Below are 15,405 nucleotides of genomic sequence, written 5' to 3' on the forward strand. Positions count from 1 at the left end.
TTCCGATGTAGGCACTACAATGTTTAAGCATCACTGTAAAGAAGACGCAGAACTTGTTTCGATATTTATTTATTAATATAATTATATTTTTATACTTTCTTGGAAATAGCCTGTCGACATACAAGTCCTTACAACGTCGAATTAATTATTTTTTTATTTTATATGTTTACTCAACAGTTTTATGGTTGTGATATTATTAATTTTTTCGTATATACGGTTTTTTTTTTTTTTTTGTTTTTTGTTTGAAGTTTCATTACTATACATAATTGGTTAAACTTCCTAACCAGATTACCTTTAAAGTTTTATTCTTCTATTTTTTGTATTTGGCATTCATTACAGTAAAATACTACATGTCCTCGATTTATGGCACATGTTTTAAATATTTTCACGTCAAAACGGTTACTTCTAAGCTTTATTGTTGTTCAAAATATGTTAAATTGTACACTGAAGTTTTTAACATTTAATTCATATTTCAAATTTTTTATCATAAACATATTTTTATCTTTAAACGTCAATAGTTTCATAAAATCAATAATGCATGTACGTAATAGGAATTGTTAAGAATTTACTACTAAAATTTTTTGTAGAGTAATAAATAAATTTGTAATGACAAGCTCGTATGAAATTAATTATAATGTAATAAATTTCGTTTAATTTTCACAATTACTTTTGAAGAATTACTTTTAATGATATATAACTGGGAATCGAATTTAGTAAGATTATTAGAAATTTACAAATTATTAACATAATATATGAAAGCAAGCGATCGCCAAATTTTGGAAAACTTTAATTTAAAAAATTCTCTAGATGACGTGAAACACTATTTTCAATCGTATAATGATATTGGCGGTTTTCTCAAAAATCATTTACCGGAAAATACGTTTACCATATAATATACATTTATGAGAATTATTAAAATTTTCCTACATAACTATTCAGAATTATTTTTATATTTTATTTTCAATTCGAAAGATGGGCACTTTTAATCGTAACTCAATAAAAAGGCATAAAAATAAGTTTTTAGATTAGATTGTTTACAACTGCAAAAATATGTGGTCGACATTATTAGCAAGTAATTATTAATAATAATTTTGTGAATTTTATTTAGGTTTGTTTTATGTAAATTAAAAGCGACCATCTCATCTAAATTTTTTCATTCACTTTTCTACAAATTTTATATTTTATTGCATCGATAATTTTCTTTTAAAACCTTTAACAACAAGATGCCTATGACTTGGACGGGAAATATGACATTTTATTTTTTTTTTTTACGTTTTTCATATAATTAACATTATTTTCAACGTCTGTGATTTCATTTTCAACTCTTCAAGTACATAATTTACATATTTGACTATTTAAATATTCTTTCCAGAAACTCTGCTCTCATTCCTTTCCTCTCTCTCTCTCTCTCTCTCTCTCTCTCTCTCTCTCTCCCTTTCATTTCCTCCCTCTTCTTTTTTCATATTTCCGCTTTTTATTCATTTCTACATTCACACTCCTGCATCTACTACTTCTGAATCTTTTAGCCATTTTCGTTTTGTTTGTGTAAAAAATATTTATATACATCTACGTAGAAGATACTCTTGTGTTAGTTTGCGCACACCTTACATCATACATTTATACATATATTTTTGTAGAATGTCTGTGTCGATGGTGAGGTATAAATTCGTCGATATGATCGTCTTCGTATTTTAATATAAAACAAAAATGTATTTAAAATACCGTTACTGAGCACTTAGTAGCTCATATGTTAATAAAAATATTAAATATATAAATATTAAATTGTATAGATGAATATAATTGAAACTGTCAATTTAAGGTTTTATCAGTAAGCACATTATGATTATATATTAGATAATTTTACTCGATTCTTATTCAGTATCAATTGAGAGAAAATAAAACAAACGAAAAGTTGTCAATTTGAATTCTCGACAAATTAAATTATCTTTTAAATTATTTAAATTGTCTTGTATTTCATTTCTATATCTTATATTTGTTTAATAGAGGTATTACGATGGCTTATGTTTCCACAGTTTCATAATCTTCATTTTTTCAGCGTCATTCAAAATTAATTTGTTAATTGACTATTTATTATTATTAAATTGTATGCCAATAAGTTAAGTTAAATTTATCTTTACAAAAACAAAATAGTCAATTTTTATATAAATTTTAAAACACATTTTTCAGTGCTATTATTGAGCAAAATAATTTTTTTAGATACTAAGCTAAAAATGTAAGTGATAAACTTCTGGCTATTATAGTATAATATATAAACCGTTTAAACAACAAATAACAATTATTAAACATTTTGTTTTTAACGATGAACAATACAAGTAACAGTGTTGAGGCAATCCCGTACTTGTAATTCATGGATTGAAAAAAAAATTTCTTTTCTTGTAATTTTGGCAGAATTATTTGTATTTTTATTGGCACATCGATGTGCTGGCATAGTCGTACGTAAAACTTATAGAAAACTACTTTTTTATGGACTAAAAATAATTTGATAAATGATACAATAATTACGTACTTTTAAATGTCGAGTAAAACATTGCTAATGAATGTATTAAGTTTTCGATGTTTAATGGTTTTCACGTTTCATTTTCTCTAAACGATTATGATTTATCTATCAATTTATACTAAATCGTATGCGTAATATCCAATAAATACGAAATTATTGTAATAGAGTTTGTGCAGGATGGTCATTTTTTGTATGAATTTTTGAAATGATAGTACCATTGTTGGATTTTTATCTAATAAGTATTGGATTTAAGTGTAAGTAAGATAAATGCTTATATTATATAAGATAGAAGTGCTTCAACGAGAAAACTATCCTACTTAATACATCATTTAAATATCACGAATTTGTTTATTATTAATTACACAGTGTAGATTATCTATGGAATTTTATGAAACTAAAACTTAGAATCCCATAAAAAAGAAAAAAAAAATTATAACGTTATAAATGAAGTAGAATGTCGTGAGGCTACTTGGATAATTGTGATGATTAAACGCCATTTTCCATCTCGCGATGTAGTTGAAAATCGACAATATTCGCTTATCCTCATAATAACGCGCACCACCAAAGTTCCCTAAACGAAGCTCGTAAATCAAGAGTCACGATATTTGCCGATAGCACAAGTACGCAGCAGCCTCCGTACATTCTTCTAATTAATCTATTAAAGAAAAAGTCCCTTATCAATGAATAGCCTCACGGATAAATGATATAGTGCACTAAACGCTACTTGTCGCGTGACAATCTTCAAGGGTCGCCAGACTACTGGCCCTAAGCGATGCCAGACTTAAGGAACTGTGATTAAGAGGATTGATGTCATGAGTATCGTCGCAATGAAGATAGAGTCGCGAGCTCACCGATTTGTGGCAGTCCGGACATAAACGCTTCTTCTTCTTATCGCGCTTCTTTAGGATGTCGTATGCACACCTGTTGAATTGAACAAAGTTTAAAGCTGTATTATCGTCGGTTAATGGAGGCTTATCGAACGTCGTAGATCGCGCGACTTTCGTTTTTCATGTAACGTTCGAGGAATTTAATCGAGATTAATCAATCGACCTTGCTACACTGCATATACGTTCTTCCCAAATATTTCAACGAACCTTTTATGCTTAATGTAGCCGATCTCGTTGATTTTTCTGTCCCGTAATTTCATTCATTGACATTTCATTCAAAGAATCTACGCTTCTATCCTTAATCTTCCGAATGCAATTCGATCATAAGTGTAGTTTATCATTTGCTTTATCACTCGGACGAAAGTACGTGTGTGGGTATTTTCGATAGACTAGAGCAAAATTAACTAATTACAATATATTTATTTATAAAAAAATTTTACGCGAAAAATATAGTTAAATTTCCAAATAGAAGAATTAATTTTTAAATTTAAAGACTTCGCTATAAAACTATAATATCATACTCGAATGCCATTCCAAAAAAAAAAAAAAAAAAAAAAAATTTTACAAATTATTAGCAAATTTGCATTTAGATGACCATTTATCGACCTGTGCAATTATTCTATCATAAAACTATATTATACTTACGCGCCCTTTGCATCACTTATCGATAAATTAGAATTCAGCAATGTTTATTTAATTTCAATTCAAATTACTCTAAATATACGTGAAATATTGTTCCATTCTTTTATTATTCATATGTTGCAATTTTACTAATAATATAATACTTTTATTTGAAATGGAAATGCCTTAGATAGCGGCATAAGATCACTCTAATTATTAATATTAGCAATTACGTAACAAAGTACAATAATTTACGCTCGTTTTTTACCTCGCATGTAAAATATGGGAGCAGGGTAGTGCTTCTAAAGAATCGGCTTCAAGGCCAAAAGGTTCGTTGCAACCACCACATCGTAATTCGAGATCTTCCTCCATTGATGCCGCCCCCCTCTCGAAATGAGATTTTTGCTCTTCATCGCCAAGTGAGCCATAAATTCGCGATAGGCGTGATCTCACCGTCCTCATTAGCAACTGTGTAGATAAAAAAAATTCTTTAAGAAAGAATTAATTATATGTGCCCGAAGTCTATAATAAATAATCCATTATTATTTCTCAATCAATACGTGTTTCATGTTATTTATATAAATTTACGTATTCGCTGAACAATATCTTTTGCAATTATATATTATGAAGTGAATGTAAAATTAAGTTGATTTTAATATGATAGTGTTTTAAAATTTACATAATGAATTAGCCTTATAAAAATTCACTCACAATATCACACTTTTACATAGTATATCATTTAAATATATAATTACGAATGTCAGTATATCGGAGTACTGTGACTTAAACGGCATAAATCCATGAAATCTAAAAGACTAAAATTTCGTACGATATTGCTTACTAGTTTATGAACTATGCAAAACAGTTGAATTTTTTAAGAGTTTACAAAGACAAATTGTTGGAAAAGTAATTGCTGTACGTGTCTTTGTGGGTGCGCGCGCGCGCGCTTATATAAAATATATTTAAATTCTAATTACTACTTGATTTATTTAATAATTCGAAAATACATGGCAAACTTAATAACTTTCACTTATTTGTGAAATTGAAATTATTTTCTTCTGCTGTAATATTTAAAATGTTTAACAGATTATTTCAGAGTTGACAAATCGGTGGGGTTTAGCATATTGATTTACATGCATTTTTCATATAAGAAGAGAAGAAGAAGCTATATTTAGATAATCAAATTGAGACGATTTAATGGCCCGTAATGTATTTTTAAACCGTTGACGACGCTTCGGAAATAATTAAATAAATTGTCGTATTTTCATGAAGATGAGTAGATTTTTTCGAATAAATTTAATGCGTTATTTCAATACTTTTCTAATTTTTGCCTTTGAGAGTGCGGATGGTCGGGAGGCAGAGAGGAAGGGAGAATAAAAAGTAAGAAAAATAATTTTACAACTTTATCGACGTAAGGCTTGGAATTTAAGAAAACATCTAGTCATTTGAGAAACATCAATCAAGAGGTTAAAAGGTAATTACATATTGAATTTTAAATATCTGTATTTTGAATTATCTAAGCGCATATCTCGAAGGATATATGAAATATCTGTGTGTACGAAAATGGCAAATTGTCTCGTAGTTTATAATAGAGTGTACAATAATAAGTGTGAATTAGGACTTTAAGAATTCGCTAAGGAATTGCCTCTCGAAAAGCCGAGCAGCCAATACGATGGATGGATGGATGGATGGATGGATGGATGGATGGATGGAGGGGGAAGGTCACATCGATGCCATCAAGTGATGAAGAAATTTCGTGCAAAGTGGCTAGGGAGAGGGGAGGGGGAAGGTCACATCGATGCCATCAAGTGATGAAGAAATTTCGTGCAAAGTCATACCTTAGCGCCGACGGAGCTTGCAACTTCGTGGAGTCTCGTATTGAATTCAAGGGGTTTGCAGTTGCATATCTTGTGCTGCAGCCTGAGAGCCTCGAGGCATCTCGCGGCACCATCCATGGCTTCCATCTGGCATAAACGATCGCCAGTAGCAGCGGCCGAACCCATCGCGCTCTCATACTGACGGAATGCCTTCTGCAAAACCATGAATATTCATGCTCCCGCTCGACGATTCAATGGCAGTGCAATTATTTTCCATTAAAATCGAAGAATCCATTTCGGAGAAAGTTAGGGAGACTCTATACGATGCTTTCCCATTTGTATTTATATTAGTGTTCGTTATCATTCCTTTTTACTAGATACTTGAGAAACAATTTTCCGTTAATCCTTTATTTCTTAAGACGTTTATTTAATTCGATCGATTAATAATGCAAAGTTTCAAGTCTAAGAAATAAAATCATATTTTTAATTCAATATCAATTGCAATTATGCATAAAATAGAGAGTAATTTTATTATTCGCATAGAACAATGTAATTACGTTTTGAGATAACTATTTAAAATTCCTTTACGAAACTTTGGTTGATAAATTTGATCGAATTCTCGTTATTTTCTCATATTCTTATTTTGTTCATCCAATTAAATATGGAAGTTTGCATGCTAATCATAGTTGACGATCATTTCATTTAAAGCTGTTCATTAAGTTAAATATACTTTAAGCCATTGTCAATGTGAACATTGAAATGTCATTGAACTCAATTTTGTATTTCATATTTATTAATGCTGTTTCCTTTACTTCTATCTCCACAATTTCCTAATGTCAATGATATTTTTAACTTTTTTAAAAGTTTCTCCTATACTCGGCGAAAGTAATACTTCGATAAATTATAACGATCATTATTTTTTTAAAGCTAATCAAACCCAATTAATACGCTTGAAAATTTTAATAATTATTTTTGCATTAATTACGTGTACGTGGCTTTCAATGTGACAAAAGTTAAACTTATATTAAAACCTTGAATATTTTAAAAAACCATGCTTATTGCACTCAATGCAATATTTTTAATTGAAAAACATTTAAAAATTTAATTAGAATAATAATGAAAAGCTTACATTAATTTCTGCTTTATTTCTATAAATATCTCCCAATATCCTTATACTTCGAGCATAACTTGCTTGATCACCAGATACTAAGGATAACCTTGTAGCTTCCTAAAAAATACAAAAATACAAAAAGAAAAAGAAAAAAATTGAAAATGCGAAAATGTTAAACACCAGAATGAGGATTTGTAATTAATAATCATAATACAATGTATTTAGATCGGTTGAATTCGATTGGGGATAGCAAAATATTGCAATAGCACGTTGAGCGTCAAGAATGAATGAAACGAAGCTACAATGATAATCACTTTGAAATAAAGTAAATACGTTTATTAGATTATCGACATCTACGATATTCTTTATTTATTATTAATGGAATATACATCATAAATTCTATATTTATCAGTAAAAATAGAATATTTTGTTGTTTTTGATAGAATTTTTTTTTTTTTTTTTTTTTTTTTTTTTTTTTTTTTTTTTTTTTTAAATAAAACACTAAGAGTTTTCTTTCCCCTTCCATATATAATCAACTTTCATCATCATATATATATAGAAGATTATATAATCTCGATAATAATGTATCATAATATTTCCAAGTAATCTCGGTCCTTTGTACGTGCATTTTCCCATTACATTACCTTCAATCGAGTACAGTCATTTTTTTTTTTTTTTTTTTTTTTTTTTTTTTTTTTTTGAATTAATAAATTAAGAAGGATCGCTGAGATATTGACAGGATGTATACCGAGCAGTAATCATGAGCATCGCCCAGCTCGCCCTTCTTCCTTAGAGAGGCAGCCATTTGTAGTAATGCCGCCCTGTGATGTCGGGAATTTAAGTCACCGAGTTGAAGGCTTCTGGAGAGGTCGTAAGCGCGCGCAGCATATCGGGCGCTTTTGTCTGCATCCTGGAGACGGCAAAACAGTTCCGACAATCCAACGTACACCTGCACAAGACAAACTGCAGCTCGTATAAAACGTCGTTTAATGGCATTATTGTCGCTTAATTTAATACATTTCCCTTGCTTATTTCACCGTACAAAATGTGGCTAAGTGAAGATATTGACAAACTATAAAATTTTATCGAGCGTAGATTGTAGCTTGTGAAATGACGCTCGCTTTTATTTCATATTTTTCCTTAACTCTGTTCCGTTTTATACTATTAATGTGGCGAAGAATTGCCGTCGCTTATGAAAATATCGCTTTCTTATGATAAAGTTGGCGGTGAAAGCGTTAATAAGGATTTTTTTCTCTAATAATGCCATCGTTTGTAATTTTGTGCCGAATAAAAAATTGTAAAATTATTTCGTAGAACGTGCTCGGCAAAAAAATAAATATTACTTACAAATAATATAATTTTGTTTTAAAAAGAAATATCGATAATGTAAATATTATTGAAAAGCTTGTAATTTGATAAATATCCAATGTAGTAAATTGTTATGTGATTAAATGGAGCTTATTCAACTTGATTGTTAATATTATGTTTTTATAATTTTCCGCGATCGTCTGTAACAACAATTATCTATGACACTTGTGCAATATCCATATAATTTAACATTGATTTATGCGCAAGTATAGTCGTGTCATATTAGTATAATGAATCAGCGTAGTAAAATATTGAAAGTGCCAAGCAAATTATTCTAATACTTCTTGTCTTGTATGTAATGAATTGTCATTGATGTACATTTCGGTCTGAAATAATCTGCTTCTCATGTTATTCGATAAATCATTCATTAATACGTATTAATAATTTTTCTATTTAATATATCTTTACTCGAAAGCATTCAATTGTCAAACTCAAAATGTTTATGTCTCTTACCAGTCATAATAACCTTTAAAATTCTATCGCATTTTTATGACCGTTTATTTTGAAATTGTCTCTCGGTAATCGTAGAATAGAAAAACGCTTTGAGCTTTAAGTGGTAAAAATGTCTATTTTGTCCATTTGGATTAAATAAATAATATACATTGGATAATTCATAATGTGCAATATATAAAAGTATAGAGTCTAAAAGAATTGCGCTTACCATGAAATTATAAATAAAAAGTTGAATTACAAAGCGCGCGATTTATTACTTTATCTTGTATATTATTCTTATTATTATTATTATTATTATTATTATTATTATAATCATCGTATTATTTATGTATGCCCCGTATTATTTATCTCTGAATTAAGGAGGTAAATGAAAAATTCAGCTGCCTGAGAGGTGGGGCAGAGCTTTCAAAGAAATATCATCAGCTCGTCCGAGGCGTTAGCGAACCTCGTTCGTGAGTATTCAAGAGACAGCGACGCAAACAAGCAAGCGAGTGTAGCGAGTCAGTGAGAGCGTGAGAATGTAAGAGGAATAAAAGCGAGTGTGGTTCGGTTACGTACAAACCTGAAGCTCGAGGGATGGATCCTGGATGGAATGAGCGATCTTGTGAGCTCTTTGAAAAGCTTCCAAGGCCTTGCAAAAGCCAGCAAGTTCCAAGTGGACTCTACCCACGGTCAGATGAACTAATCCGGCTGTGGCACATTGGTCGCACTCGTTGTAGAGACTGTAAAAACGCAAAGAATGAGATCACCCCCACGGGAGGCGGTAAAGTAAACTTAAAAGAACATTCATTTTTATGGAAGTGGCGTATTCATTTTGGCCTTACTTATTTATAATAATCGACATCGGCTTTTAATGGCGATGTACGTATCGGTGACGTTAAATACCGATTTTTATTTCGGAATATTATATTGAATAATTAACGATGCTTTGTGTTTTTTATTCATAATCGATACACTCGTTTCTTATTACTTCAATTATTTATTTTATGTTTATGTAAAATTAATGTGTGATTTGCAATGTGAACTTTTATGATGCCCATAATGCATGAGTATGAAATAAATTGTATCCATAATTCATTATGTGAGCTATTTATTTGCAATTCGAAATATATATATATATATATATATATAAGATCTTTGTAACCAAAAGTAATAGTATAAATGTAAATAATAATAGGTGAAATGGATGAAAACTGTCACTAAACATATTATTTATTATCTCAGATATATATAAATTTTCAAATATACGCTGTTGGGGTATAAATTTTTTAGAAATAATATTTGATATAAATCAAGTAGATAGTACAGCATATAAGAATGTAGTAGATGTGTAATAAAAGAAAGATATTTTGTTCATAAATATTTTATGAATCTTGTACAAAACTTAATGGTACATAAAGGGCTACTCTACGGGAATATAATAAAAGGATTTTAGAAAATCTCTGCTTAAGAATATATATATATATATATAAAGGAATATTTTTAATATTCCGTGAGTTCAAAATCATAATTTTCATCCAATATTCGGGATTATGTTAGGGAGACATTAACCTTTAAATAAAATATATCGGTAGGTGAGCAACGTGTCGAGCAAGAAAATTATATGAAATAATATATATATATATATATATATATATATATATATATATATATTATTACCTGTGTCGGGCAAAACCTAATGCTCTGTCCAAAGCACCAAGTTTCTCATGTGCTCGAGCCAGATTTAAATATGCTTCGGCCCTCATATTAGGAGAGTCCAGCTCTTCTGAAATGCAAAGCTGCCTGTGTCCAAAATCTACGCTGTCTCTATAAAGAACATGTAGTTTTGCAGAAAAAATTAATATTGATTCATTAAAAAAGTGATTTTCTATGACAAATGTTTGATAGACAGGATAGAAACGTGTTTATATATACAACACACACACACACACACACACACACACACACACACACAGAGACATACTACCGAATCCCTGTAATTGTGTATTTATTTATGTTTCATGCTATTTGACAATCACGAGAATAATGATTAAGATTATTTATTATATTTAACTGATTTGTTTTTTTTTTAGATGTATAAATCATTAGTTTTCTCAATATTTCTATACAAATACCGAATATATAAGAACACGTTAAAATTAGTAAAATTTCAATGGTAAATAATTAATTGATTTGCCATATAATAGATAAAATCACAAATCCACATTTTACTATTCAAATTCCGTATACTATTGTGAAAAATGCAGCATTCATTTTTTCTTACTTTCCTGTTGATTATAATGTAATACACAAAGATATAATTATAATGACATGTAAAACCTTTTATTCCAATATTAAATCAGTCTTGAAAATGACTATTTGAAGTCAAAGTTTAAAGATAATATACAAAAGCGTCATATTTAAGAAAATAAAAATGAAATAAAAAGAACTCTTGGTGTCTCGAACTGATAAGTTACAAAGCCGCCTTCTAAAATCTTTTATAAAATCGAGAGACAAGAGAAAATAAAAGGTAAATATTGTCGAAGATAATAATAGAAAGTATCGACAAGCGAGTCTCCAACTCCAACTCCAACTCCAAACTTCTCATCTCAAGTATCAAAACATTCACTACATTACAACGAGCGCGCGCCCACGAACGCACACAGTCCCATTAAACATAACATACACTCGTGCATTTATATATGTAGATGAATATGTATGCCTACCTATATTTTCCCCAATCCATGTAAGCTTGATACAAGTAGCCAAGTAGTGCAAATTTATCTTCGCGACGGCCGATGTTCGTCAGTGCTCCTCGCCATTTCCGTACAGCAGCTTGTTGTTTGTGCGCACGATAAAGTTTTAAACCCTGTTCAACCTGTAAGGTCAAATTGAACGTTTGAGTGTTCACTGAATGAGGTATGGAAGGAAGAAAGAGCTCTTCAACTACTGTTGATAATTTCAGAGCTTAACTTGTACCTCAAACTTAGGACGAAGTAAATTGACGGGTCTGTGCCCATAAGGTGCCTACCCAAGTAAAAATGTTATTTAGGCGAAGTAGAGCGTACTTTCTTAATTATGATATTCAATAGGCTTTAAATAACATTTAATATTTACCGGTATAATAGGTATGGAGAAATTTTATATTTATGAAGGAATAATTGAAGGATAAATATGAAGGAATATAAATTGTACAAAAATTTTAATTGCAATCTATATATTTAGTTTTAATAAGATTTTATTAATTCGAGAAATTCTTTTTAAAAAATACGAAATTCAATTCACTTTCTCTGATAAATATTTAAAAATTAAATAAATATACTTAATTAGTCTTATGTGTCATATTATATATAATTTATTTGTTTTGTAATACTATTTTGTAGATACTACGGAACAATGATTTATCCTAATTTTACTTCTTTCAATGCGTTTTGTATTACGAATGTCTAATTAAGGCTTTAATGGCATAATTTTAAAATGAATATATTATTCTTTATATTATGCAATTTTTCATTAAGCCATTTCATTTAGTTCAAGTAGATCAATTAAACAAACGAATAGAACTAAGTAATTTCATACATTATAATTTCAATATGTCATAAACTATTCGAAAAAAAAAAAATAAATATAGTCTTTTTTTTTTTATAATATATTAATTAGATTGAGTCAATTATTCATTATGTCTCTCGATTAAATATCAATTAGAAGTTATATAGTATGAAATAAATATATATATTACTTTTTTTAATTTAGTTAAATTGATAAGGGCATTCGAGGATTATATATGTCGCCTAATGAATCAAATGCCAAAATTTCACGGAGAAAAAAGTTAAAAAGAATATAATTGATATAAATGTATTTATTTGGAATAAAATAAAATTAAGTAAAAACGATTCTGCAATAGATGAAAAAGTTAATTAATCAAAAAAAAAAAAAAAAAAAAAAAAAAAAATTAAATTTTTTTTAAAAAAAAACTTTTATTATTTAAATAAACGTTTTAAATTTAACTGAAAATAATAATGCTGATCCCTTCTCAACATATCGCTAGTAAAGAAATAAGTAAAAAAATATTTTTGTCAAGTTTAAGACCGCTCGAATAAATACAAATTTATATATGAATAATAATTAAAATTAATAATATAAATTTAATTTTGCACATTACTTAAATGTAATGTTAATAAAATAAAAAAGATTCTTCTAATTGGAAAATATTTAAGATAATCGTTATATATACGAGAAGACTAAATTTTATATCAACTGAATAATTACGAAGATAATTAAAGTTTAAATTTCGAAAGTGTTAATTAATTTAAATATAAAAGCATTTATTCGGGAAGGAATAAATGTGGAATTTTCATATTGTACAGTTTTTTAATTAAATGTAATTCCGTTAATTTCGTTTGATAAAAAGATCTTTGAAATTTATTTATAATTTTATTATCTACTTTTATAATACGCATATTGTAATCTATAATTAATTTGTCTATATTAATTAATCTATAATTAATTATAATAAATGTTGTTACTCGCTTTAATTATTTATACGAAGAATTAATAATTTTTCATCGTTTATAGGCTATTTATGTAATATTGAAATATTTGTTAAAATATCTGTATCATTAAATTATTTATTTATATGAAATTGTGCTGTATACAATGATACATCAATGCTGCTTCTTAACATATTTATCTAAATTGTCATTTTTAATGAGTAGAAATTAGCAGCTGTTAAGTAAAGTATGTAAATTGAAGAGACATAATTGAGAGAAATAGTTAAATACATTCTTAGATGTGATTAATATTTTTTTAATTTATTGACCGGCACAAGTTGATTATAGTAGAAAAAAAAACATTCATTTATATTGATTTATAAATAAATTAATAACATAGATTATAAATATCAGTAAAAGTGTTTATTTCGTAATGTATCGGTGGAACGTAAAAAAGCAAGATTGCAATAATGGTTGATGCGGCAACACTGGACCTCAATAATTTCACTTATTGAACTAATCATAGTCCTATAAGCGGACAGCGATTGCTCTTTTCTATTTGGCTTCGCAATGCAGTAACATCGACATGAAAAAGATCCAACAGGATTACAAGCTCATCCCTGGTTCGGTCCACGATGCATCAGGAGGCAATTATCTCCGACGTCTACAGCCTTATAAAATAAAATTGCTATCGGAGATGCTTAAGTTGAAATGTTTGGAATTCTTTATACTCCATTCCTAGCTATTCGACGGCAATTGTAGCTATTTATGAAATAATAATAATTATTAATGTTATTACGAGCGTTATTTAATTTCAATTATTTAGTCATTTATTGTCAATTTTGTAAGGCAACAATTCTTTATAAATTGGAGAATGTTAAGGGAACAGTGAGTACAGTGTTGCCCCTCTCTCGTTCAAGGCAATTTAACCTTTGATATACGTATTGCGAATTATTATTAAAAAGAAAAAAATTAACATTCAAAAGTTTCATGCATTGGATTATATTAATATCGATTTGCCAATACAATTTTACAATGTCTTTTTAATAAGTATTATGGGTATGATAAAACCATTGGCTGCACAATTCGTATCCTTATAATTGATATTTTGTCATACGACTAAGTAATAAAATGGTATAAAATAAAATTCTATGACGTATTATTTCTGTATATTTCAATATACGAATAAGTTCATGCATATTGAAAGGAGAATCATTTTTAAAAATTATACGTAAAAATTTAATAATTTCACCATGAGTTTTGTAATATTAATGAAATAAAATTTTTGCGTTATTTATTATTCTTTTTTTTTTTTTTTTTTTTTTTTTAAAGGGTAAATGGTAATAAGTTTCGAAATGTCAAAAAGTATAATGTGAAGACTGAACTATGATAATTATATAATTCGAAGTCCCTTTTTTTTATCTAAAGTGGATTATTAATTATTAAAAATTTGTCAAGGGTGACATTATTGACATTCATGGATTTAACGATATAATTAAAAAACATAAATAAAACATTTAATTTAAATAAAACGCATTTATATCGAGATGAAGTAGAATGTTCAGATTAAATCATACGATTAAATTAATGATATTGCATTATTGTAAAAATAATTTTCTTATTTCTACACCAAAAATAATTTAATAATACACTTGTACTAATTTTTAAAATCATTCGAGATGATTATTAGTGTCGTAGGAAATAATAGCTGAATTAGGTCAGTTATAAAGAATCACAACTTTAATCTTTCAAGAGATTCTTTGAGATTCTTTATAGTTCACAATTATTAATTTTATCTATTTTACGTTTCTCGTATTTTGCGTAATATTTTAAAATAGAGACCTTTCAAGGTTTTTGAAATAAATTCTTCATTAATTTGCGACTTAATGAAAGAGTAAGTGCTTTTGTAATTTTATAAATAAGTCGGCTGCTCAACGCGAAGAATATCAAAATTCTTTACCATCCTTTCAAATATCATGAAAAAGCCTTATGCGCTAATAATAAATAGTGATATTAGTCATGGTAGTCCTTCATAAATAATAAACCATATAATTTATAACAATTCAGTCTAATGAAATTTATTATTATTTCACATGTCAATGTTGCATTGTGAATAACAGCTCCCCCCCCCCCACCCCCCCCCCCCCCCCCCCCCCCCCCC

General features: G+C 28.5%; 1 protein-coding gene across 1 annotated transcript in view; it reads right to left on the minus strand.

The window, feature by feature from the left end:
- Positions 1 to 3,231: 3,231 nt before the first annotated feature.
- LOC105363072 (43 kDa receptor-associated protein of the synapse homolog) overlaps positions 3,232 to 15,405 on the minus strand; it is a 15,967-nt gene continuing 3,793 nt past the window's right edge. The window contains exons 3-10 of the mRNA XM_011500649.1: positions 11,481 to 11,632; positions 10,435 to 10,581; positions 9,338 to 9,497; positions 7,703 to 7,903; positions 6,973 to 7,071; positions 5,865 to 6,056; positions 4,295 to 4,494; positions 3,232 to 3,439 (exon numbers count right to left, since the gene is read on the minus strand). Coding sequence (XP_011498951.1) covers positions 3,232 to 3,439; positions 4,295 to 4,494; positions 5,865 to 6,056; positions 6,973 to 7,071; positions 7,703 to 7,903; positions 9,338 to 9,497; positions 10,435 to 10,581; positions 11,481 to 11,632 — 1,359 coding nt within the window. The remainder of the gene's footprint in view (positions 3,440 to 4,294; positions 4,495 to 5,864; positions 6,057 to 6,972; positions 7,072 to 7,702; positions 7,904 to 9,337; positions 9,498 to 10,434; positions 10,582 to 11,480; positions 11,633 to 15,405) is intronic.

Source organism: Ceratosolen solmsi, unplaced genomic scaffold (assembly GCF_000503995.2).
Source record: "Ceratosolen solmsi marchali unplaced genomic scaffold, CerSol_1.0 scaffold27, whole genome shotgun sequence".
Lineage (NCBI taxonomy): Eukaryota > Metazoa > Arthropoda > Insecta > Hymenoptera > Agaonidae > Ceratosolen > Ceratosolen solmsi.